Source organism: Phacochoerus africanus, chromosome 7 (assembly GCF_016906955.1).
Source record: "Phacochoerus africanus isolate WHEZ1 chromosome 7, ROS_Pafr_v1, whole genome shotgun sequence".
In the NCBI taxonomy this organism is placed as follows: domain Eukaryota; kingdom Metazoa; phylum Chordata; class Mammalia; order Artiodactyla; family Suidae; genus Phacochoerus; species Phacochoerus africanus.
In genome coordinates, this window is record NC_062550.1 from 21,954,998 (window position 1) to 21,980,492 (window position 25,495).

The 25,495-nt window shown below is 56.7% G+C and overlaps 1 protein-coding gene across 3 annotated transcripts; it reads right to left on the minus strand.

The window, feature by feature from the left end:
• Positions 1 to 1,854: 1,854 nt before the first annotated feature.
• On the minus strand, positions 1,855 to 25,109 carry ZNF385A (zinc finger protein 385A). 3 transcript variants are annotated; one of them, XM_047786823.1, is made up of 8 exons: positions 25,000 to 25,109; positions 17,608 to 17,744; positions 8,358 to 8,468; positions 6,576 to 6,738; positions 4,180 to 4,425; positions 3,630 to 3,799; positions 3,337 to 3,432; positions 1,855 to 3,193 (listed from the first exon to the last, which is right to left on the minus strand). In XM_047786823.1, exons 1-8 carry the CDS (start codon positions 25,007 to 25,009, stop codon positions 2,963 to 2,965), a joined length of 1,164 nt encoding a protein of 387 aa, XP_047642779.1. In that variant the 5' UTR covers positions 25,010 to 25,109; the 3' UTR covers positions 1,855 to 2,962. The 3 variants fall into 3 exon arrangements, with proteins under 3 accessions (XP_047642779.1, XP_047642780.1, XP_047642778.1); XM_047786824.1 differs by lacking the exon at positions 25,000 to 25,109 and adding an exon at positions 18,828 to 18,919; XM_047786822.1 differs by lacking the exon at positions 25,000 to 25,109 and adding an exon at positions 17,870 to 17,929.
• Between the last annotated feature and the right edge of the window lie 386 nt (positions 25,110 to 25,495).

Here is a 25,495-nt window from a genome sequence, read left to right on the forward strand (position 1 = left end):
ACTTCTAGATCTCCAGTCTGTTTTTTTTTTGTCTTTTTGCCTTTTCTAGGGCCACTCCTGCGGCATATGGAGGTTCCCAGGCTAGGGATCGAATCAGAGCTGTAGCCACCGGCCTACTCCAGAGCCACAGCAACGCGGGATCCGAGCTGTGTCTGCAACCTACATCACGCTCACAGCAATGCCGGATCCTTAACCCACCGAGCAAGGCCAGGGATCGAACCCACAACCTCATGGTTCCTAGTCAGATTCGTTAACCACTGCTCCACGACGGGAACTCCCAGTCTGTTTTTTTTGACCTAGATCGACCTGAAACAAAACAAACAAAAACCACAGACAATCCCTCACCCCCAAACTCTTTGTTGGGTTCCACTTCTGAACCTAAACAAACTCCCACCCCCATCTTCATAACTGATTAACCCAGGCCAGGCGACTCCTATTTCCCGCTCCTTCTTCTTTTAACAGTTATCATCCTACCTTCACTCCCGCCCCCCTTTCTTCTGTAAGACGGGGAAGTGGGTAGAGGAGTGGAAGTGAGTAAAGAAGATGCAACTCAGGAAGACTTCACACATGTCATCAAGGCTGGATTCTCGTCTGGACTTTTTTGGGGGGGTGGGCGGGACTGCGCCTATGGCCTTTGGAAGTTCCCAGGCGGGGGGTCAAACTCACACCATGGCAGTGACCCAAGCCACAGCAGTGACAACACTGGCTCCTTAACCACTGTGCCACCAGGGAAATCCTAGTCTGGCCTTTTTTGTTTGATTACCCATTAGGGCTAGAGGAAAGGGGGTCACATTAATCATTGCCTGCTCTTAGGAGTGTGTGGTCAAACTGAATTCTGGAGATAAAGAGGGGACCCCTTCCCCCCACATCATGTGAGAGGCAGCAAGCAGAGTGGGCTCTCCTGTCCCACACAATAAGGCATTCTAGCATATTTATAAATGGTACAAACCCAGCTCTTTAGCCGTGGATCCATGAAGCCTCAACGAACTGTTATTTTTTTTTTTGTCTTTTAGGGCCGAACCGGCAGCATATGGAGGTTCCCAGGCTAGGGGTCGAATCGGAGCTGTAGCCACCGGCCTATGCCAGAGCCACAGCAACGCAGGATCCCAGCGGCATCTGCAACCTACGCCACAGCTCAAGGTAAGGCCAGAGTCTTAACTCTAAACGAAGCCAGGGATCAAACCCTCGTCCTCATGGATGCTAGTCGGGTTCGCTAACCACTGAGCCACGACAGGAGCTCCTCAGTGAGCTTTTAAGATACCCGAACCTACGCATTTTGCAGATGGGGAAGCTAAGGTCCCCAGCAGGGACTAACCCAAGGTCACTATTTATACAAAGCAGGGCAGAGTTTAAAGCTCAGGTTCCCAAGCCCCTGCCCACACTTCTTCCCATGCCTGAGTGTCACCGGCATGGTTTTCCCACCAGAGGCACAAAAGTATGGATTCTTTCCTTTGTCTGAGATCCGGTCAAGACCTAACTCCCTAGAATCTCAAGACACGCACTGGCACGTCTTAGCCAAGAGGGACATCTTCTTTTCCATGTCGTTGGCGCCGCCTGGTGGAGTTGCGGCGAATTCTCAACAGCCGTGGCTGTAGTCCTAAGACCTGGACGCTAACAGATTCCCTAGCGCCAAGTTGACACACTCGAGCTAGGCCAGAGTCGGGGTGAATAGGGTGGGGAGCTCTGCTCGCTCCATGCAAGCCCCAGATATTGCCTCCTCCCACCCGTGTTTTCCCGTCTCCTTCCTTCTTCTGGCCCTTTTAGCTCTGTGCTGGCCCCCCACCATACAGATAGAGATGGCCTTGATGGAATTGCTCCCCAAACAGCGGGCAAAGATTGAGTCTGAGTCTGGGGGACGGAGGGCAACGAATCCAGACTTTATTGTCAGGGCGAGGGAAAGGGGAAAGGCGTGGATGGGGGGCCGGGGTTGCTACATCGTCAAGCAGAAAGAGTTGATGGGGAGGGGAAGGCCAGTAGGGGCCATCCCCGTCCCAGGTCGGTACTGGAAGGGCTGACGATACGAAACCACAGGGGGGTGGGGGGAGGTCACGACCCCGCCCGATTTGTGCAGTGGAGGTGTCTGGGGGGAGGGGACAGCCATGAGGTCTAGGAGCTGGGATGGGGGAGGCTACAGACTCTGCGAATCCTGCGGAAAGGGGCGGGGCGGGGGCGAGGCTTCTATTGCTTTTTGCTCACAGTTTTGCGGAAGGCGAGGCGGGGGTGGACTTGGACTGGACACCCCTTGCCCCCCCTTGGTACCCCTTGGGCGATGGGTGCTGGTGAAAAGAATGGAATCCGGACCGGGGAGGAAGAAGGTGAGGAAAAGGTCTCTAGGGGCATCTACTTGGTCCCACCCAAGTGCCAGAGATGCCCCCAAGTGCTGCCCATGGGCCCGGCTAGACCTGGGCTGGGGCATGATGCGGGGCGGGCACAGTGAGGTTGCAGGCGGTAAAACCAAAGTGCTTATGAGGGACCCAGGATCCCGCCTGCTCCCCTCCCCCTGCGGAGGACGGGGGTGTTCACGGAAGCGCTTCAGTTTGGGGGTAGGGGGCCGGAGTCCCAGAGTCCGCTTATTGCCAAGAAAATCCATTTCTGCCCCCTGGACCCCGACCATGGCTTGTGAACCCCGTTTTGTGCTAGGTTTGGGGGGGAAGGGCTGGATGGACATGGCTTTTGGGGGGGTGTCTCCAAGGGGGCTCGGGGGTGAGACGGCCCCCCTTTTCGAGGGAGAGGGAAGGGCAGGGGGCGGGGTTCCCTGAGATCTGGGGTGTTCCCCCCCTTCTGAAGCCCCCCTCCCCCGCTACCCCTCCCCTTTCCTGGAACCCCGTATCTCGGGGTGGGGGGGAAGGAGATAGATCATTCAGGGAGTGCCAGGAGGAGGGGCGGGCTGGGAGCCCGGAGGCCTGGGTCCCGGCTGGAGGTGGGGGGGGGGGGTTGAATGGGAGGGGATTCAGGGTTCGGGTCAGTAGGGGGAGAAAAGGATGGGTCCGTGCGCAGTTCGGATGGGCCCGGGGGCCGGGTGGAGCAGGGGGTGGGTGATCGGCGGTCCCTGGAGAAGAGGTGCGGCTGGAGCCGGGCGCAGAGACAGCGGGGAGCCTGCTGCCGCTGCCATCACCGCAGCCACCGCCAGGGGGCTGGGGAGCAGGCCGCCGGCCAGGGACTTGGGCAGCTCCTTGGAGAAAGTCAGAGTGCCCTGCGGGCAGGGAGAGAGAGAAGTCATTCTGCGGTCCTGCAAACTCCACCTCTCCCAGGGCCGGCCCGCGCCCCCTCTCCCCCGCGGTCCGGTCCCCCCCACCCCCTACCCCATGGCCAAATTCTCCAGCGCCCAGGTCTCACCGCCAGCTCCCCGGCGCCCCTAGGCTTCTTGTGACGGCTCAGTAGCGGGTTGGGCTTCCCGGCCACGCCATCTCGGTGCCGCCGGCTGGAAATGTGCTGCAGGGACCGGTGGGTAGGGGACTGTGAGCCACGGGGAAAGGGGCAACGGCCAGGAGGCAGCGTAATCGCAGCCCAGCATCTGGCCCCGCCCCTTCTGTGGCACGAATGGCCGACCCTGAAGAAGGGCCCTCTGTTCTTCCTCCCCCCTTTGCGAGTGGACTCCCCAGAATTTCTGGGAAGGGCCTTGGACCCACCTGTTTCAGTTGGACCTCCGAGTTGACCTTGACATTGCAGATCTCACAGTGGAAGGTTCGGTCCTGGGCAGGAGCCTCTGGTTCCCCGGGAGTGGGAGGCCCCAGCCGAGGGTAAGCTTTGATGGGGCCCAGCCCACTTCGGGCCTCCAGAATTGTCTTGTGCTTAGTACCTGGAGCCCACAGAGGGCAGGAGGTAAGGGGTGGAGAAAAGTTCTCCAGGCCTACTAGGCCTCAAAGACCCACATTTCCAATTACAATAGGGGGCCAGTGTGTCAAGTGTGGGTTGTTTTTTTTTTTCAAGCCCCTTGGGACCCTTCCAAACACAGGTGGATGAGGTCATGGAGAGTCACAGTTACAAAAAATTAAGTGGTGGGGGGTGGGGAGGGGACTGAGGAGATAAGGGGCTAAGGAATGAGGGAGATGATTAGGGAGGGAGATAGGCTGGTAGGTCTTAGAGAGTCCAGGATATCGGAAGTCAGAGGAGTTAGGATGTAGGGAGCAGGAGTGGGCTGCAGCCGGGAGAGTGAGGGTGGGGGAGGGGAGGCCATACCTTTGTTATGGGCCTCAAGCTGGGACAGGGAGTTCACTGCCACCTTGCACAGAGCACAGTAGAGCAGCCGCTTGGCCTTCTCTTCCTCTTCCTTGCTACCTCCAGGCAAGGAGGCTGGGGCTGGAGTAGTCCCCACTTCACCCTTGGTCGCACCCTGACCAGTCTCCGGAACGCTGGGAGGAGATGGGGAGCCAGGCTGTTTCTCTGGGGATCCTGGGGCTGGACCCAATCCATTCTCCATGGAAACTGTTGTTGGGGGAGAAACATAGGGGTCACCCCAGATGGCTTTTGGAGAAGATTCTTTATGTGGAGGAGACCTACCCCCATTTCCTGGAGGGCGAGGGCCCAGGAGTCCCCACCCTGTGACAACATGCATGCTCTCATGCTCTGGGCCAGAGCCAGATGTGGTCCAGCTGCCGCAGGCTGGGTGTGAGACTCCCATGCCTGGCTCATTCTCCTTAAGTTGGGAATGGCTGAGAGGTCCAGCCCCACCAGCTTCCCCTTCAGCCAGGGTGAAGCTGGCAGCCAGCCTATGGGGGGAGAGAGGCACGGAACAAGGATTCACCCCTCGAAGGCCTGCCAGCCAGCCTGGGCTTCCTGCCTGGCCAGCCCCCTCCCAGGGGCCTGCCCAGTCCCCAGGGAGGCATGCCAAAGAACTCTAGGAAGGGGCAGAAGTGAGGTGAGGAGAGGTTTGGAGAGACAGACACAGACATGGGCGAAGGGAAACAGAAACAGCAGAACCGGAGAGGGAAGAAACAGGGATGTGGGCTGCTCTATAATTCATGGCTCGATTAAAGATGCACAGGCCCCAGGCCTCAGCGCTGGGTTCTGGCCTCTGCACAGGGGAAACTCTAGCGCTCCCATTCTCGCTCCAGCAGCCGATCCAGTTTCCGGGTCGGGGGGAGGGGGGCTGGGGGTGGGTGGGAGCTGGTGGGAGGGGACTTCCTGACCCCTGTACATGTCCATTTGCTTGCCCACCCTGTGATCTCTCCCTTTTTTTTCTCCTCCTCATTTCTGACACCTTTACCTTCACCCCCAATCCAAATAGCACACTCACATCTCAGTCTGGACAGGAACTCATGGCTTGCAAAAGCAGGGTTACCTCCTTAGATACTATAGGAATGAAGTGAGATAATATGCATCACGCACCTAGAACAGTGCTAGACAAGAAATGTTAGCTACACCACCACCGTCATCATGCCCACTTTACAGAGACCCTACCAAGTTCACCCAAGATGTTCAGGCTAAGAAGCAGCCAGAGCACAATTAGAACTTAGCTCGGAGTTCCCATTGTGGCTCAGCGGGTTAAGAACCCGACTAGTATCCATAAGGACGCCTTTTCGATCACCGGCCTCACTCAGGGGGTTAGGGATCCAGTATTGCCGCAAGCCATGGTGTGGCTCCGATCTGCTGTTGCTGCGGCTGTGGTGTAGGCCAGCAGCTGCAGCTCTGATTTGACCCCTAGCCTGGAAACTTCCATTTGCCATGGGTACAGTCGTAAAAAGAAAGAAAGGGGGAAAACAAACAAACAAACAAACAAAAAACCTCAGCTCACCTACCCGTCCTATTTGTGCATCCCTGAGGATCAGTGTGTGTGGGCGTGGGTGCATGGGTGTGCCTGTGTATCTGTGTATGTGTGTGGTGAGAGTGGGGGCCTGCTTCCCAAGCTGGTGGTACAGTTGTTTGTTTCTCATTCTACCTAGGGTGGGGCAGGAAGGACAGGCAAGGACAAGGAGGATGTGGAGATGTTGGGTCTCTGGAGCTGGCCGTGACCAACATCTGATGGTGGTAATCCCAGGATGCAGGTGGCTCAGATCCTTCTGTCTTGATAGTCCTTCTTTCCAGTTTCTTGGCTGGAGTGTGGTTGAGGATGGCCACCAGCCATGAGGGAGAAAGGATCTCAGAACTGCTTTTTGTAAACCCAGAAAAGACCTCAAAGATCTTCAAGTCTCACTCTCTTATCTCCTGGGGGGAAAAACTCTGGCCTGGAGAGGTCAGAAGGTTCACCCGAGATCACCCCGGGAGTTGCCCGGGTTTCTGGGACAGGCCCTCAGATAGGCTGACATTCTCTTCTGCCTCTCTCCTCAAGATAAAGGGGCCTCTCACTGGATTTGATGGGTCCTTTTTTCTTAAAGTTTGCCAGGTTGGCCTCACCCTAGCCCCTCTCTGAGTCACTGGGCGGTGGGGAGGACAGACAGTGGGGACTCTGTTGAGAGGAGCTGGGGCGGGAGTGGGGGTGACAGGATGGAAATTTTGCATCACTGCATTTGGCTCCAGGACTCACCTTGGGTGGGGGCTGAGGAAGAGAGAGATGAAGGCAGAGGAGAGCTGCGGGAAGCGGGGACAGAATGCAGGAGATGAGATCAGCTGAAGAATGTGGGGGGAATCAGACCTACCTGGACGGGGGGCTACACCATCTCCATTTGGGGGGGTGCTGCCTGGAGGAGCTGGGTCTCCAGATTCCCGGACGCCAGGCTCCCTGCCACGGGTCTTGGCAGCCTCGATGCCTTTGACTCTTCGGGCATGGCGGTTACCCTTGTAGTGTGCCTCCGCCTGGCTCTTTAGGGATGGAGGGAGAAAATGGAATCTGAGATCACCTTTCATCTGACCATCTTGCCCATGGAGCTCCTTTGGGTTCTGAGGTGGCCTCAGCGGGCTCTGGTTCATCTCTCGCTACACCAGGGTGATGTAAAGCCCCACGCTGAGGAGCCTTGGTTATTCCTGTGTCTCAGTTGCTGGGAACCTGGATCCCCACCTAGCCCAGGCTCCACCCCACCAGCCCACCTGGGGCCTGGCTGCTGACCCAGGCTTCCTGCCTAGTCCTGAGCGGAGGGAAGGGGACCTCACAGCTCAAGTTGAATCTGCCACAACTAGGGGCCTAGCAATCTGGCTAGTCTGCACCCTCTTCAACCCCGGGCCTTTATGTGCCTTGGCCCCATGATCCAGCCTTTGCTGCTTCCATGCTCAAGCTGGGAGTCCCAGGAGCTCTGGGCCCTCGGCTCTACCCTGACCACTCCCCCCTGGGTCTCATTTTCCCTGAAGCCTCTGTGGACACCCTGGAGGACCCTGGCCTCAAGCCCAGCTCTGGAGACAGAGACAGCAGCAGAGACAGCTGTGAAAACAGAGCCACTTGGTGGGGGAGGGAAGGGGAGGGCCAAAAGAGGGGAGGGCTGCCTACCATTGGCCCCCTGCCCTCCAGTCTTCCACCCTCCACCAGTGAGTGGAGACAGGGTTGGGAGAGGGGATGCTTGGGGTCGAGGTTAAAGGGGAGGCTAAATCTGGGTTGGTTCTGGCTCCGCCCTGGCACCATGTGCACCCTCTGCTAAGAACGTGCAATCCTGGAACCACAAGGTCACCCAGCCAGGGGAAAGTAGAAATAAAAAGTGTGGATAGGCAGGAAAGGATTGAGAGCCCAGAGGCAGAGCAGCAGTGTGCAGAGCCTGGCAGCACGTGGCATGCGGACCAGGTAGAGAAACAGAACGTGCTTTCTTTCCCCTACTCAGCAGAATGAGGCTCTGCTGTTTTTCTCCCAAAGCTCTCCGAATCGGCACCCCACAAGGCCCCCTCTAGACCCATACAGAAGTCCCAAGGGAGCCTCAGAGAGAGAACATCTGGGAGGCCAGACACCCAGGTTCTGAGTTTGGGGTGGCTGCTCCCATGGAAGAGAGACTTTCCCACGGGAGAGCAGTGGGGACCAGGACTTGTGTGTGATTTGGAGGGAGGATGGTAGCCGGGGGAAGGCAAGAGGTTGGAGGGAAGAGGGTGGGCCAGGGGTGGAGTTTAGCAGAGGCCAAAGAGGGCACAGGCTCCTCCACTCTAGGGAAAGACCATCGACCAAGCCAAGCTTCTGGTCCTGCAGGGGAGCCGATGACTCAATAACTCAGCCCTGCACCCAAGACCAGTGGGCCAGAGGCCACACTCCCACCAGACACTGATGGCCACCTATGTTCCAAGAAGTTCTGAGCCAGGGATGTCTCAGTCCCCAAGGGACTGTCAAAGAGACAGCCATCTCTTGTCCCTCCCAAGGGCCCCTCCTGCAGTAGCCCCATTCCCTGCTCTTCCCCCAGACCCCCTTAATCCCTGGCCCTCATCCAGCGCTCCCAGCCTCTGCCTTCCCCACCCCAGATCCCCTGGCTGCCCCTGCCCCCCTCAGGTGGGTGAGCAGCTGGGTTTCTTACCTGAGAATTGAAACGGATCTGACAGACATTACAGGAAATGATGGGCCGCTTGGTCTTGAGCAAGGGTCCCCCAAAAGTGTGGGAGAGTACAGCCTTCTGCACAGGGTCCATCTGTGGAGGCAGGCTGGGGTGAGCCAGGAACCCCAGCACAAGCTCATGTCCATCACAACCCCACCGGCAGCAGCTGGGTTGAACCAAAATCCCCAGAGCCCCCAGGGTGCCAGAGGGCTCTGTGCCTTGGCGCCCTGATCCCTTCCCAGCCCAACCTTCATAGCACTGGGAAGGACCTGAGGGATCCACTGGCCCAGTGCTCCCATTTGACAGAAGGTAGAAGTGGTCTGCCCAAGGTCACGGCATGAGTTAAGAGCAGAGCTGAGACTTGAACCTGGACTCCTGTCTCCCTCTGTCATACCATGAAGATCCAACATGAAGATCCAACTCTGCTACCTTGACCTTTCTCCTGGGCTGGTCCACCAGAGGGGCCCACTGACAGGAAGTCTCAAAGCACACCAGATCCAGGGCCTTCAGCTGAAGCCTTTTTTGGCCTCCACTCTAGGGAAAGACCATCGACCAAGCCAAGCTTCTGGTCCTGGGAGACAGATGTTCCTAGCTTCCCATCTCTGGGCCCCAGGTCGCCCTACCACACTCACTCCCTGGACCCTTAAAGGAGCAGCTTCCAGAGGGAGTAAAAGGACTCAGGAGAGAGTAGGTGGCTCCAGTGAAAGGCTGTTAAGCGGGGGAATCTAAGAAGATGGGCTGGCCTGAGGCAGCCCTGGGATCTTTCTCTCTCTGATCACAGGGCTTCTGGGGCAGGGCTGTGGGGCTGGGCGGGGTCAGGAACAGCCTCTGCCCCCACCCTGGGTCAGCAGATGTCTTTGCAGTCTTCTGCCAAGAGTTCATATGAGGAGGGAAGGGGATGGGAGTTTCTCTCTGAGGCCTCTGCTATCAGGGGATGAAGCCAGGGGCCTAGAGGCATAAAAATTGTCTCCCTGCTCTGTCCTCCTCCTCTCTGGCCCCCAGGCGGCCAGGGAGAGGCGAGCCTGGAATGCAGCTGAGGCTGAGCAGGACTGGGTGATGCCTGCGATCTCTCATAAGCCTGCAACCAAATTAGAGCCGAAACCTTATCTTCGAGGTGGAAGGATCAAGTAAAAAATAGTTGCTGGAGACTTGGGGGTCCTTGGCTCCTCAGCTGAGGCTCTCCCTGTGTCCAGGTCGTCACGATTGCCAGGGAGGCACTGGTGAGAGATAGGCACACGGAGCCGGGGAAAGAAGGTGATCTGGAAAGTCCACACATCCTGGCTGCTCTCTGCTTCCTGGAGTTGTCTCACTGGCTGGTTGGGGTTAATGCCCGGCTTTGGCATCCCATCTGGCAGTGGCAGAGGCAGGGGCCACGACCACGTTCAGATAACCAGTCTGAGGGACAAGTGTCATCCTCCTGGTCATCCCTTGGCCAAAAGCAGCCCTTCTCAGTGGCTTGCTCTTCACCTCCTGGAAGCCCGGGTCCTTTTCAGGGAAAAGCCAAACAGGGGAAGATTGGGTGTGTCTGTGTGTGTCTAGGCAGGCTGCGATCAGTCTGTGCAGGGGTGGAGTGTGAAGGCGTGTCATGCGCTGTGTGTGTACATCATTTATGGATCAACATTTCTGTGTCAGGGGCTCTGCCGAAGCCATGAATGGTCGGGTTGTGCAATCTTCAGCTGCGTGTTTATCGGTGTGAATGTATGATGTGTTTGGCAGAAAGACAGACAGACCAAGTTGGAGACAGGCTTTAATCAGAAAGGGGAGACAGATGACTGCTCTCAGCTCCCAGTCTCCAGGAGACAGCCCTCCCTAATCAGGGACCCCCCAGATTTGCCCCAGGGCTCTCCCTCAGCCCCTAGACATCCTCCCTTGTGGGGAATGGAGTTCGGCCCAAACAGAAACCCAATCTGGGCCGGGAAACCTAAGTCGATGAAAACAGTAGGGAGAGATGAGTGGGATGGAGAGGGGAGACCAGAGGCCCCTGGTTCTGTCTCTGCCCCAGCCCAGGACCCCAGCTTGCTCCCCAGAGTGGCTGAGGACCTAGTTCCCTGAGGAGGACCTGTGAGCTGACCTGTCCCAACATCCATCTCCTGCGAATGGTCCCTGCTCCACTTGGGTCCTTCCTCCAGGGTGAGAGAGAGCCTTTTCTTTTGTACAACCCCCTCCTCGGGTTTAAGTCCACAGACACCAACTAGGGGTGGGAGTGGGCAGGGAGAAGGGCCAGTCAGGTGGGTGCTTTTCACCCTCTCCTCTGGGAACGGAGGAGACACCGGGCTGAAGGTGAGGGCTCCTGGGCCCAATCCCTGCGCAGGTGGAATGTGAGCCACTGAAGTGCTGCTCCAGGCCAAGGTCAAGAGGCCCTGGTGACCTAGATGAGGGCTCTCTGGGGAGGGATGGAGGTTAGCATCTCCCAGAGCCCATCCCATTCCAGAGCCCCTTCTCTAGGATTTTGGCCTAGACATCGTCTGGAAAGGTCTACAAAACAGTCCCCTCCCACCTGCCCTCCAACAGCAGACATGAAAGGGAATCGCTCCCGAAGCTGGGGCAAAATGAATCAGGAAGGGCAAGGGGGAGGGAAGGGGGAAACCAGATCAGGAACAGGAAGGGGGGGGGGCTATGATTATATTTCCTTCCATTGCCCTTTATCTGATGGCACTGCTGCCCCTGTTTGACGACCCCACTTCCCCATCCCCCCCCCCATTATGGCAAAAAGGGAAGGGGATGGAATCTCAGGGATGGGAAGACCTGAGGGACAGGAGGATTGAAATAGGAAAGAGGGGGAGCTAGAGGGTGTCTCAGGAGCAGGTGGAAACTGGTGGGGGAGGGATGCTAGGAAGGGGACTAGGGCTGAGATGGGGTCAGGGCTGGATAAGGGATCTGAGCCGGTGTGGCAATCTGAGGGTAGGTGTAGGACCTGATGGGAAGTCTGAAGATTTGGGGGACTCCAAGGAGCTGAGAAACAGAGGCCGGGGTATCCAGTATGGTGGCAGCAGTCTGGGGGCGCCAGATGGGATCCAGAGATTGGTTGGAGCCGCGCCGCTCGTGGGGGATGGGTCGATTATCCCGACGACGGGGCGAAGGGAGCGGTGGGGGAGTCGGGCAGGGGAGGGCGGGGATGGGGTGGGGGGGCGCTGCGGCAGCGGCGGGAGCCAGGGAGAGAGGAGGGGCCGGGTGGCTTACCCTGCGGGACCCCGGGGGACGCGGCTCCATGGCCCGGGATGGCGGACCCGGGCGGGGGGGGGCCGAGCCTGGCCGGGCCGGGCAGGCCGGGGACGCGGCGCTCGTTGCCCGGGTGGCTCGGGGCTGTGCGGCCGGGCCGGCCGGGAGAAGGGGAGGTGGCGCCGGCCGGGACAGGAGCCCGCCCCAGAGGCGGGGCCGAAGGAGGGCCGAGGACGGGGGGCGGGGAAAGGGAGCTCCGGAGGGAGGAAGGGGCGCTAGAGCGACGAGAGGAGAGAGGGGGTGTCTATGTCCAGACACTCGTTCCAGGAACACTTGGTCCTTGCGACAGGTCCCTTGGCCCGGCGACAGGGCATTGACCAGAGGACCTCAGTTTCCTCCACTGGGGACCCTTGCTGGGTCTAGCATCCCCACCAAGCCTATGGCCCACCCTGTTTTTTCTAGCTCGGATCGTTCTCCTCCCACCCTCGCTCCTCTGCTGACATCTTCTCTTTTGAGTCCCCAGACGACCCTTCCCCTGCTCCCTCTGCACGTGACCCCTGGTCCCCTTTTACATGTCACTTCCCCTATCAGGGATGGGAAACCGAGCCCAGGTACCCAGGTGGTAGGCACTGCTCTCTCAGTGACTCCTCTGAATGGGGGAGCTGGGGGCGCCCAGGGCAGAAGGACCTCAGATTGGGGACCTCATCCCAACCTCTTCCCCCCTCCTCCCCCTCGCCCGCCACCTGCTGGAGAACCAGGTTCCCGAAGAGCTTGTGCTCCGTGCATTTGCTGCCCTCTGGCGGTGAAGTGGGCACAATACTGGGGGACGAGACAGGAGGGCAGAAGAGCCCACTCCCGCAAACACCACCTTATCCTCTCCGGATAGGTTCTAGAATTCCCGCGCTCTTTCTCATCTCCGGATCTCACCCCCTCGATACCACCTAGGACCAAGGGATGAGTGAAGCAGGGACCAGGATGTAGAGAGAGAGAGGCTGTCTTTGGGAGTCGGTGAGGGACATCCAAGGGCAGAGGGACACATAATGCTGGGAAGGGTCTGAGGGGTAGGATCTGCCCGAGGAGGAGAGAGATCTGGGAAGTATTAGCGCAGGGAAAGAGAGACTTTTTCATGGATAATATTGCCATCACCACCACCACCTAATGTCTATTGAGCCCTAGGAATGTGCCAGCCTCTGTACTGAGCTCTTTGCATGGATTATCTAATTTAATCTTCACAACCACTATTCGAAGTAAGTGCTATTATTATCTTCATTTTATAGATGAGGGAACTGAGGTTTAGAGAGGCTAAATAATTTGCCCAAGGTCATAAGCTAGTAAGTGGCTGAACTGGGATTTGAATTTAAACCTGGGCAGCCTGACTCCAAAGCCCTGTACTTAACTGCTGCACAGCACTGCCAAGGCCTGTCTGCAGCTTTTCTGCGGTGCTCGCTACCCTGCAGAATTTGACACTATTGATGCAGACTGCCACACTCTCTCCCTTGGCTTCTCCAACTCTACAAGAACTGGTTCTGTCCCCACCCCCTCCAGTGGCTCCTCCATTTCCTTTGCTGGAGCCTCCTCCTGTTCCCACTGCCTAATTCTGCAAATTCCCCAAGGATCGGGCCTTGGTTAAACTACCTTTCTCTCTCTGATCCTCTCTTAAATTTAAAAAAAAAAAAGTAGCATAATCATCATAGCAACCAAAACTGATTGAAAATTTACTTTGTGTCAGCCATTACAGTTATGTAATACAATTCTCACACCAGGCTTGCAAGTTGGTACTATTACTGTCTTATTTTGCAGCTAATAAAATAGAGGTTCAGAGTGGTTGAGTAATTTGCCTTAAATCACACAGCCAATACTTTTGGAACGTCAATTCAAATCCTGCCAGTCGCCAGTCGGATGCCAAAGTTGGTGCCACTCAACACCCAGATGCACTCTCCAAGCTTATCCAGGCTCCTGGCTTTAAATAGCTCACCCCTACTAGAGGCAGTGGAGCCATGAACCCTGGAGGAGTAGAAACTCCGGATTATCCACATGAATTCACTAAGTAGCTTTGTGACCTTGGACAAGTCGCTTAACCTCTCTGGGTCTGTATTTCCTCATCCATAAAATAGGGACAGTTCTGGGGAAGCAGAGGCTAATATAAACCAGATATATAGATGGGGGGATTATTCCCAGCACCCTCTGCTCCAGTCACAGCCAGTCAATTACACTTTCTCAAATGCTCTTTTCTAGCCCTCGTTTCAGTCTAGAATGTTCTCTGAGGCTCCTTTTAAAATCCTACTAATAATTCTTCAAAGCCTAAATCATAACGTCGCCTGCTCCGGCTTCAATCCCTTTTTCCTTCATTCTTTTCTCCCTGTGCTCAGCTCCGGTGCTCAGCTCTGGTTCGTCTGTTGTCACATCCAGCAAGTCTTTCCTGACACTCCCTTGGGCTCGCCTACCAGCTCCATGCCTCTGACATAGCTCTTCTCACACTCTAGGGTAACTGCTCCCTTGTTATCTTTCCTCCTAAGCCGGGAGCTCTCCAGGCAAGGAGTCCTGTGTCCCTGACTCCAGGCACAGTGCCCGGCACATTGTGGGTGCTCAAAAATGTTTCTGTTCAGTTGAATTTTTGTGTGTCTCGGTCACAATATTTATAACCCTTCTCCTGTTTCGGATTGTAGATCGCTGCTTATGTGCTTCCACTCCTTGCCTGAATATAAGCACCTTCCGGACTGAAGCGCAAGACATTTTCCCTCATGTCTCCATCGTATCTAGGACAGATCCTTGCTTATAGTCAGTACTCAGTCTGTAAAATGAGGATAAACGAGAGCTACCCCGCAGGGTTGCTATAAAGATTGAAAGATGAGAAACGCTTTGTAAACTTCAAAGGGCAATGCAGGAGTTCCCGTCATGGTGCAGCGGAAATGAATCCGACTAAGAACCATGAGGTTATAGGTTCAATCCCTGGCCTCACTCAGTGGGTTAAGGATCTAGCATTGCCGTGAGCTGTGGTGTAGGCTGGCAGCTGTAGCTCCAATTAGCCCCCTAGCCTGGGAACCTCCATATGTCTCGGGTGTGGCCCTAAAAAGCAAAACAAAAAAACCCTGCAATTCGAATGTTGGCTTGCATTCTCTGGGAGGAGTTTGCAGGAAGCATCTGTGGTGATAAAGAGAATGCTATTTGGCGCCAGATGCTCTAGGTTCAAATCATTCCTTAGGCATGTACTGTGTCAATTTAAGTCAATTCCAAAACCTTTCTGGGCCTTGGTTTCTGTCTTCCCATATGTCAGTCTGGAATAATAATGTCTACCTTGGAGTTCCCATTGTTGCTCAGCAGGTTAAGAACCTGACTGGTATGCATGAGGATGCGGGTGCTATCTCTGGCATTGCTCAGTGGGTTAAGAATTTGGCATTGGTGCGAGCAGGGGTGAAGGTCACAGTTGTGGCTTGGATCTGGCATTGCTGTGACTGTGGCTGGCAGCTGCAGCTCTGATTCAATGTCTAGCCTGAGAACTTCCATATGCCTCAGGTGTGGTCCTAAAAAGACCAAAAAAAAAAAAAAAAAAAAACACAAAACTACCTTGTTGTGGCAAGGAGTTTTTTTTTTTTTATGGTCAACACCAGCAGCATATAGAAGTTCCTGGGCCAGGGATTGAATCTGAGCTGCAGGTACCACCTATACCTGGGCTATGACAACGCTGGATCCTTTAATCCACTGCACAGGGCCAGGGATTGAACCCACACCTCTGTAGTGACTTGAGTTGCTGCGGTCAGGTTCTTAACCCACCTGGCCGCAGCGGGAACTCCTATGGTGAAGATGAAAAGAGATCACGTATAGAAACATCTATTGCAGTGCCTGGTGCATAGTCTTTGCTCAATATGTGTTTGTGGCTGAATAATTTGATGGTGGGTTACTTGCATTGAATAAAGCTGACCTCCCCAAAACCTCTAGCTCCAGCCCACTCTCCTGGCCCCAAATTCCAGCTGTCTGTTGGACAGTTTTGACTCAATGCCCCACTGGTACACCAACTCACCCTGACCTAAAGTGAGCTTGGTAGCCTCCCCGAAGGCCAACCCCCTCCGCTGGGAGAAAGGTGACTTCTTTCTCCCAGTCATGGAGGCCTGAACCCTGGAGTCATCCTTGACTCATCCTCTCTCTCTTCTTACCCACCCCCAAACCCCAGTTGGTCACCATGGCCTGTCAATATTTCCTTGGAAACACCTCGCCCATCCCCCTTCCTTCACTTACTCTGTCACTGCCACATTGCCTCGGGCCCAGTCTGGCTCTCCAGCCTCCCTTGAAGGCCCATAACGCTGGCACAGCCTCCTAACTGGCTGCCCTCCTTCAGCCTCTGCTCCCTTCCATCCTGCTGCCCCAGTCACCTGCCTCAACCCTAACCCTAAACCTAACCCTAACCTCAACCCTGCTCCTTCCAAACTATTCTCCTGCCCGAGAATGGATAATGGTTCTTGTATCACACTGTGTTACACCTGGACAGCCTTTTTTTTTTGGTCTTTTTGCCTTTTCTCGGGCCGCTTCCGCATGGCTTATGGAGGTTCCCAGGCTGGGGGTCGAATCGGACCTGCAGCCGCCAGCCTATGCCAGAGCCACAGCAACGTGGGATCCGAGCCGCATCTGCAACCTACACCACAGCTCATGGCAACGCCAGATCCTTAACCCACTGAGCAAGGGCAGGAATCAAACCCTCAACCTCATGGTTCCTAGTCGGACTCGTTAACCACTGAGCCACGGTGGGAACTCCACACCTAGACAGCTTTTAAAATTTTTTTACTTTTTTTTTTTGTCTTGTTGTTGTTGCTATTTCTTGGGCCGCTCCCGCGGCATATGGAGGTTCCCAGGCTAGGGGTTGAATCGGAGCTGTAGCCACCGGCCTATGCCAGAGCCACAGCAACGCGGGATCCGAGCTGCATCTGCAACCTACGCCACAGCTCACGGCAACGCCGGATCGTTAACCCACTGAGCAAGGGCAGGGACCGAACCCGCAACCTCATGGTTCCTAGTCGGATTCGTTAACCACTGCGCCACGACGGGAACTCCTAAAATTTTTTTTGTTTAAGTTTGATTAATTAATTTTTTGTTTTTTTGCCTTTTTTTTTTGGTCTTTTTGCCATTTCTTGGGCCACTCCCTCGGCATATGGAGGTTCCCAGGCTAGGGGTCTAATTGGAGCTGTAGCTGCCAGCCTATGCCAGAGCCACAGCAACGCGGGATCCAAGCCGCATCTGCAACCTACGCCACAGCTCACGGCAACGCCGGATGGTTAACCCACTGAGAAAGGGCAGGGATCGAACCTGCAACCTCATGGTTCCTAGTTGGATTCGTTAACCACTGCGCCATGATGGCAACTCCTCTTTTTGCCTTTTTAAATTTTTTTTTTTAAATTTTTTGCTTTTTAGGGCCGCTCCAGAGGCATATGGAGGTTCCCTGGCTAGGGGTGGAATCAGAGCTGGAGCCGCCGGCCTATGCCAGAGCCACAGCAAGGTGGGATCTGAGCCACGTCTTTGACTTACAGCACAGCTCAGGGCAACAATGGCTCCTTAACCCACTGAGTAAGGCCAGGGATCGAATCCGCATCCCCATGGATCCTAGTCGGGTTTGTGAACCGCTGAGCCACAAAGGGAACTCTCTACATCTAGACAATTTTGCCAGCCCGCCAAGCCCTACTGCACTGATCCTACCCACCCAACGGTGGGCTCCAGAGAGCTGGAAATTACCAGCAGGCTGCCTATGCCTTGCATAGTCCCTCTTCCACCTCCCTGTCGTCACAGCCACCAATCTAGGTCTCATGACTTTTCTCGATGGTGGACTGATTGAGATGATTCATATAAAACCGCCAGCACAGTGTCTGGCCCACAGCCGGACCTCAGCAAATGTTAGCTATTATTGTTATTGTCGTTAATAGAATACCAGATAGTCAACGGCGCTTGTAACTGACTAGGAGTAAGGGGGATGGAGCCCTAGGAAGAGATAAGGAATTAGATTCTCGAGGAGAAGAGGACAGGAATGGGGCAGAGGGAGAGAAGCCAGGGTCTCGGGGGGGTAGGAAAGGTACTCCGGCCTGCTACTCACAGTGCTGTAGTTGCTGAAGAGGCCCAGGGTGGGTGCCGGCTCCAGTGGGAAGGGCAGGATCTGCTTGAGGTCCAGTGGGGGCTGCATGATGGGGGGCTGCCGTAGCAGAGGGAGGGGCCCTGCCCGGCTCAAGCTGCCTAAAGGGCAGAGAAAACATTATGTGGGGCAGGAAGATTGCAGGTTGGGAGCCCCACCCAAGCCTGGAAGTCCCACTCCCCAGATGGGGCCCCCCACACTCAGAAGCGTAACCCCCACCACGCACACTTCCCCCACCAGCAGGCTCCGGAGCAATGGAGCACGGTGCCCTGTGGGCCTGGGGGAGGGTTCAGACCCGTGGTTCTTCCCTTCTGGGTGATTTTCACTTCCCCCTTCTCCAGCCTCCCTCCCCCAAGAGCTTCAGGCATTTTACAGACCCAGGAAGAGCAGAGGCCTTCTCTGCAGGCTGCCTGCTGGACCCGCAGGACTCCCATGCCCCTGGCCGCTCCCTTCTTCTGGTTTTGCTCTCCCTCAGGGAATCCTAAAGGCTAAATCTCACCCCAGGGAGAAGTCAGGTGCATGATTCATCCCACTGTTCAAATAGGGGAATATTGAGCCTAAATTTGGAGGAGGGCTGCTAAATCTTCGGGTTTCCCAAAGAGTTATGATGTTGTCCCAGTCATCACTCTTAATTAGCTGTCCACACTTCAGTAAGTGGCATTCACTCTGGGAGGTGGGACTGCCTGGGGCCATTCTCAGAGCCCCTTCTCCCGACCTTCCTGTGTTGCTCAGGCCCCTCTGTCAGCCTTGGGAATGTTCGACTCCGGCTTTGCAGGAGGAACTGCGACCTGGCCTCTGGGAGGGGAATGCCTGGGTCTGAACCCAAAGGGAAATGAAAGTCCAGGCCAGCCACTCCACTCACTACTCTCTCCGAAACCTTCTCCTCCTCCCCCAGGGCCATGGGAGGAGCCCTGCCAGGCTCCACAGGGGCAGCTTGGAGGCCCTCAGGACCCCTCTGGGCTTCTGCTGGCCCAGCTCCCTTCTGCGACCTTGCTATCAACCAGTCAGGGAACTCTGGCTGCCCTTCACTGCTCTAGCAACCCCCTGCCAGCAATGGGGGTTCCCATGAACAAAGGCGAACCCAGGAGGCTGCAAGCTTAGCCCCGTCCTCCCTCGACCTTCCTGGGGCAGAAGGTCCCCCGGGATCCTTTCCGGCCCCCTTCAGAGCTGGCCCCTTTTCATACCTTCAGTGTCTGGTGCCCGCTGCCCCCAGGCAGTGGCCCGGCCCTGGCCCCCCAGGGGCCTGGGCCTGACAGCGTCCCCTTCCCTTGGTTCTGCCCCCCTGCCCCCTCCCTTGTCAGCCCCCCCCCAGTCCAGTCAGTAGAATCAGCCAATCAGAGTCCTGGAAAAGTGGGGCAGAGGGGAGGGCGGGGGAGCAGGGATTAGGGGAATTGGAGGCGGGAGGGAGGGGGGTGGAGAGGGCTCAGGCACAGCTGGGGGCAGGGAGCTGGTCCAGGAAGGTCTGGAGGGGTCTGTCCTTTCCACCCTCTGCTAGCACTGAGCAGCCTGAGACAGAGAGGGGTCAAGGCTGCTGGGAGCTTGGGCTGCAGACATCTAAGGGTTGAAGGAGAAGGGCAGGATGCTTGGCTTTGGCCCTTGGGCAGCTGGGGGTCTGTATGCCATATCTGTTCTGTCCTCTGCCCCCTCCGGGTTGGGATGGGATAGGGCCAGAGGAGAGAGAGACACAGATAGACAGACAGACAAAAGTGAGTAAGAGAGAAAGGGAAAGACTGACAGACGCCGGAACAGGCGACTGAGAAAGCGGATTTAGACAATGAGAGAGAAGAGGGTATAGGCCAATGGAGAGATGAAGAGAGTGAAATGAGAGAGCAACGGAGACACCCTGAGAAGCTGGACACAGCAAGAGACGAGGGCAGAAAGACCAGAGGACAGAGAGAAGCGGACAGGGAGCAAGGAGAGAGAGGGGCTGATGGACTGATGGAGCGGGGCCACCATCTCCCCTTCCGGCCTGTCCCCCCATGGCCTCTCCCCTCTGTGCCTGCCCCCTCCTGCCTGGCACACGAGGCCAGGGCAGCCTTAACGAGCCCCGGGCAGCATCAGGAATGGTGAGAGAAACCTGAGCACTCCCAGAGTCCCCGGCACCCAGCACCCACCCGGAGCAGCTGGTTCAGGGCTGGCACTTGCTCGGGGCCCCAGAGAGCTCCAGTCCCAGAGAGGGTGGCACCTCCACTCCTTGACCCTTCCCCCAGCCTTAGATTCTCCAGGCCTCACCCCTCAATAGGCACCTCAGAGGGGAGAGGTGAGATTCCCCAAAAGGCAACAGAAAAAAAAAATGTAGTCAGAAGCCACTTTGTGCCAGGTAATGAGTTCTGAGTATTAGCACGTTTAATCTGTGGTAACTATGCTATGAGTTAGCTGATACTAGGTTTTCCATTTGACATATGAAGAAACTGAGGCTCAGAGAAGTTAAAAATATATATATATTCAGCTGATATTACAAAATCTGTAAGTATCAGAGCTGGGATTTAAATCCAGATCTGTCACCCTCTGCAGCAAATTCTTTCTCAGCTACATAACCTCAAAGGGCTCCAGTCTAACGCTGAGGCAGAGATCTGAGCAAAGCTTCCATCTTAACCAAGGAGAGGAAGTGGGGGACAAGTTCCAGGCACTTCCTGGGGCTGGAGGAAAACAGGTAGCAGCCACCCAGGTCCCTCTGGCCAGCAGCTCATTTTTTCCACTGACATGCACCCTGGGGTGGGGAGAGGGAAGGGGAAGCGGGAGGAAGGAGGGAAGGATGGAGCGAGGCAAGGAAGCCAAGTGGGCACCTGGAGATTCATTTGTCTCTTTCCCAGATTCCTGGGTCCACTCCTCTGAGATCTGAGGCAGGGACGGGGCAGATGGCAGTTTATGGGGTCAGGCAGCCCAAGCCCCAGTCCCCTCCCCTCTTTCCTGAGAATAATAGCAATTGCCACTGTTTTCTCTCTTCTGTGGTCTTTTTAGGGCCGCACCCACTGCATATGGAGGTTCCCAGGCTAGGGTCAAATTGGAGTTGCAGCTGCCTGCCTGTGCCACAGCCACAGCAATGCCAGATGTGAGCAGTGTCTGTGACCTACACCACAGCTCACAGCAATGCTGGATCCTTAACCCACTGAGCGAGGCCAGGGATGGAACCCGCATCCTCATGGATACTAGCTGGGTTCGGGTTCCTTACTACTGCTGAGCCCTAACAGGAACTCCCAATTGCCACTCTTTTTTTGTTGTTGTTGTTTTGTCTTTTTAGGGCCACACCCAAGGCATATGGAGGGTCCCTGGCTAGGGACTGAATTGGAGCTCCAGCTGCTGGCCTATGCCATGGCCACAGCAATGCCAGATTTGAGCCACATTTTTGGCCTTCCCCACAGCTCCTGGCAATGCTGGATCCTTAACCCACTGAGCAAGGCCAGGGATCAAACCTGCATCCTCATGGATGCCAGTCGGGTTCGTTACTGCTGAGCCACAAGAGGAACTCCCCAACTGCCACTTTTTGAGGGCTGACTGTGTGCCAGGCACTTTACATATACCCCCTGAGGATGACTCCGCTGCTCACTAGCTGAGGGACTAGCACCTTTCTCAGACTCTAATCCATTTCTCCTTTGTCGGGGGAGTTCCCATCGTGGCTCAGTTGTTAGCGAACCGGACTGGCATCCATGAAGACTCAGGCTCGATCCCCGGCCTTGCTCAGTAGGTTAAGGATCCGGCGTTGCCATGAGCTGTGGTGTAGGTCGCAGACGTGGCTCGGATCCCGTGTTGCTGTGGCTCTGGCGTAGGCCTGCAGCTGTAGCTCCTATTCGACCCCTAGCCTGGGACCCTCCAAGTGCAGTAGGCGAGGCCCTAAAAAGAAAGAAAGAAACCATTTCTCCTTTGTCAAATGAGAGTTATGGTACCTGCCTCATGGAGCTGTTGAGAGGACTGAACAAATCCACATAAGGTGCTGGCCTGCCACAAAGATAGTTCAACAAATGTTTGCTAAATAAATGAATCCTCCTCTTACAGATGACGACAATCAGCTCAGAGAAGGGGAGTTACTTGACCAAGGTCACACAGCTAGTGAGGCATTTGAATCTGTTCGTCTGGATCCAGTCAGGGCTTTCACACTATTCTAGGGATGGAGGCAGAAATCGGCAGGAATAAAATTCAGGCTGAGAAGCCGGAAATGAGGTAGGAAATCCAGGGCTTCTGATGGCTGGTGAGGTGAGGGCTTCAGGTGTGTTTGGAGGAGGGGTGTATGAGCAAGGGGTGTGTGCATGCATGTGTGTGCGTGTACGCGCATGTGTGAGGGTGTGTACACGCATGTCAGGCAGCACGGGGAGGGTTGGGGCCTGGCTGGGACAGGCCACTCCGGAGAGAAGCTCATTAGAGTAATTACCTCCAGCAAGTAGAGCCCCACCCAACTCTGTGGGGAGCTGCCAAACACTTTATTAAAGACAGTTCCCAAAGCACTTTAGCGGGGTGAACTCTCAGTCCCTTGGATGAATGTCCATCTGTCCATTTCTGCACCCTACCTAGCCCGAGGCATTTTGATCCTGCTCATGTTTCCCCCTCCAACACCAAGCCATAACCAGGCCACATCCAACTTCTTCCATCCCACCGGGGGCTGGTCTTTTCCTTCCTCTCTTCCCCAGAAATTCTGGTCCGGATGGGAGTCCTGGCCCCTCTGCTATGGCTGTCACAGGTTGGGCCTGGGGCCTGAAGCCCCTGTGGCAAAGAATGGGAGTGTCTCCCGTGAGCTGGCACAGGGAGTGGCAGCGTCTGGGTAGGAACAGGAACCACGAAGGGTGTTAGGGTAGGGCTGTGGGTTAGTGTTGGTCTGGAGATTGGGCTGGGATGAGACACAGATCAGACAGAGGTACTGGGGTTAGGGTGGCATGTGGTGTTAGGGCCCAAGGTGGTGAGAAGTACAGGGTCAGCACTGGGTTAAAATGGGAATTATGCTCTTGGGGCCGAAGGAGGAATGGGATTGGCATCTGGACTGGAATCTCATCTCTAATCCATCTCTTTTTCTCTTCAGGCCGTTTGGCCTCGTCTAAGCCCAGAAATGCCTAAAATTAGGGGATTGAGCGCAGAGCTTTGAACCCCCCCGGTTCTTGGCTTCCTGACCAGGTCCCAGGTATCTGTCCCTTTCTGCTTCGATTTCCCCCATCTTGGCAGGAGGCAGGCTGAGTGCTAGAAAGGCTTTGAAGTCAGAGATGAAAGCAACTAGGGGATGATTATGAACAACTACTCAAAACATCATCCCTAATAGCCCTGGGGTGGATGTGGGCGGGGGCAGGGCCTAAAGGGAGGAGATGGCCAGAAGCAGGAAGACCCCTGGGAAATTCTCCCCTGCCTGATGGGAAAGGTCTCCTTCAATACTCTCCCCCCCCCCACCCCCCCTCGCCCCCTTGCAATACCACGCCGGGGGGCCCAGGTGGAGACGGGGGTAAGAAAGTTTCCAGAAAGGTAGAACCTGAGCCCAGGGCCACCACCCTAAACCTGGGCCCACAGTCTAGCACTAGAGGAGGCAGACTGGGCCTCACCTGCTGGGCAGGGCACCTCAGAACCTGAAAACTTTAGACTGGGCCTCGAGGGTGGGGCCTGAGCCCTCTCTCCTTCCTTGGTCAAAGAGGGCTAAGGGGTGCAGCCCGCCAGGCTTTCCGCCCCTCTGTGGGCTGGGCCCAGGAGGGGGTTAATTACAGTGTCCTCAGGGAGATGCGGTGGGGGTCCAGTTGGTGGCCCCTGGCATTCTTCCTGTGATGAGGCCTTGGTCAGATTCCGTCCTTTCCAAGGCCTACTGATCAGGGGAGTCACAGCTCAAACTGGCCTGTCCTGGGCAAGCATGATGCTACCTCTGGGGCCCGTGCCCAGGGTGGGGCCAGGGTGCAGGGTTGCACAGGTTGGAGGAATGTAGAGCCTGTGCTCTGGGCACCCGAGTCCAAGGGTGTTGTGGGGTCATGCTAGGGTAGGGACAGTCTTCACAGACGGGTGGGGTCTCTTCCCCACCAGAGATACTCTTGGGAAGGGGGCAGGCAACCAGTCATTCGTGCCTCCGTTAGCTCATTCATCTAATAGATTTGACGGAGTGCCAGGTGGAGGGGGGCAGACGGAAAGCGGTGAGAGAGTGAGGAGATACAGGAGAGGAGACAGAAGGAGATGGAGGAAGGAGGGCAGAAGGGGAGAGAGACCCCTAGTGGGAGTCCATAGGGGTCAAGGGAAAGAAGAGAAGCAAAAGAGCTAAGGAGGCACCAGCAGAGGGCTGAGGCCAAGCCAGGCTACCTCTGGGGCACCAGCCTGGAGCCAGGTGTCGCCAGTGGGGGGCGGGGAGACCACAGGTGTCTGGGCCTGGTGGGGGGTCTCCCACCACAAACAGGGCCCAGGAACCTGCCCAGCCAGGGCAGAGGTCAGAGGTCAGGGGACGGAGCAGGCGGGTAGACGATTGTGGAGGCAGGGGCCCGGGAGCCGGGCTGATGAGGAGTCCTGTGTGCAGCCGAGTCCCTCTCCTCCCCCACCCGGGGCTCCCTTCCGATGTAGGTCATGAGGCTGGGGTGGCTGTGGCTGAAGGATGTCGGAGCCCCACGGGAGTCTCCCTGCTGCATCCTTGCTTTCTGTTGCCCCTTCCTCTCCTGGCGCCCCCAGCCCCAGACGGGGGTGGAGGTGGGGTGAGGGAGGAAGGAAGGAGAAGGAAGCCGGGAAGGAAGGGCCCAGGCAGCCAGAGCAGGGAGAGAGAGGGGCAGGTCCCGGCGTGTTGGGGCAGGATGGCTGCGGAGACAGGATCCGAGCCGCAGGGGCCCCGGGATGGACAGTTTCCCACCCCTTCTTCTCCCCAAGCCCCTTATCTTCAACCCTCAGGTTCCCACCGCCCACCGCACACACACCTCGAGGCTACACCCACCATCTTCTCTCCCCCCCCCCGCCCCCCACTTCCTCCTTTCCCTCTTATCCTGGGCCCAGAAGGATGTCGGAGTGTTTGAGCTAAGGGTGGGGGAAGGCGCTGGGGGTGACGGGGGGACGAGTCAGAACCTTGCCCTCAACTCCCCCAGGCTAGGACCAGCCCCCTCCCCCAGCCTCTCGTGGACTATCATATAATATTCATGAGCCTCATGAATACGCAATGTTCTCCTTATGGGGCGGGGGTCTCACTCGGCTCTGCCTCCCCCTTTACCACTCTCTGGGTTTCCGGGAGAAGAGGCGGCAGTTTGGGGACGCGGGGAAGAGGGGGCCCCAGATGTGGAGCCAGATGAAGGGGGAGGGGGAATGGGTCGCTGACGGGCGGCCGCAGTCACCGCGGTGCCGGGAGGTTGGGGCGGCGGGGGGTGGGGGGGGGTGACCTACTGAGAGGGACCCAGGAGCCTGGAGCCTAGAGCCGCAGAACCCACTCACCGAGGATCATGCTGGGGACACAAGCGCCCGGGGTTCCGCGTCGCTCTGTCCCGGGGGCCGTTCTGGCCGGGCTGGGGGTACGAGGGGTGGAGTCAGGGGAGGAGCAGAGGCCGACTGAGGCGGAGCGGGGGCGGAGCCCGCAGCAGGTGAAGACGGGAGGAGGGGGGACCCGGGCACCCAGGGGTCCAGGAGGGGGCGTCCTGGCGGCTCCTCGCCCCCCTCCCCCGCCCCTCCCGCTTTCTCTTCTACTTGCTGCCCTTGAGCCTCTTGGCTTTACCGTGTCACCGCAGCCAGGGCTGGGGACCAAGACATCTAGAAGACGGTGTGTGCTGATAGAGGAAGCTGGAAACAGATGCCTGGGCTCCTGGGAGGGGCTGAGTCTGAGGGCGAGAAGTCTGGTCCTGGGCAGATATTGGTGGAGGATGCCTAAGTACTCTGGGGAGGGATAGGGGCTGGGTTGGATGGGACACCTGAGTCCTCTCCAGTGATGGGCTGG

Bases quoted from the DNA above. Each gene is read 5' to 3' on its own strand.
- ZNF385A (XM_047786823.1), bottom strand. The intron at 8,469-17,607 runs GTGAGTAGCAGG...CTGCCTCCACAG, and splicing joins TCTTCAGCAACTACAGCACT to ATGGACCCTGTGCAGAAGGC. The intron at 3,433-3,629 runs GTGGGTCCAAGG...CGGTCCCTGCAG, and splicing joins CGGAGGTCCAACTGAAACAG to CACATTTCCAGCCGGCGGCA.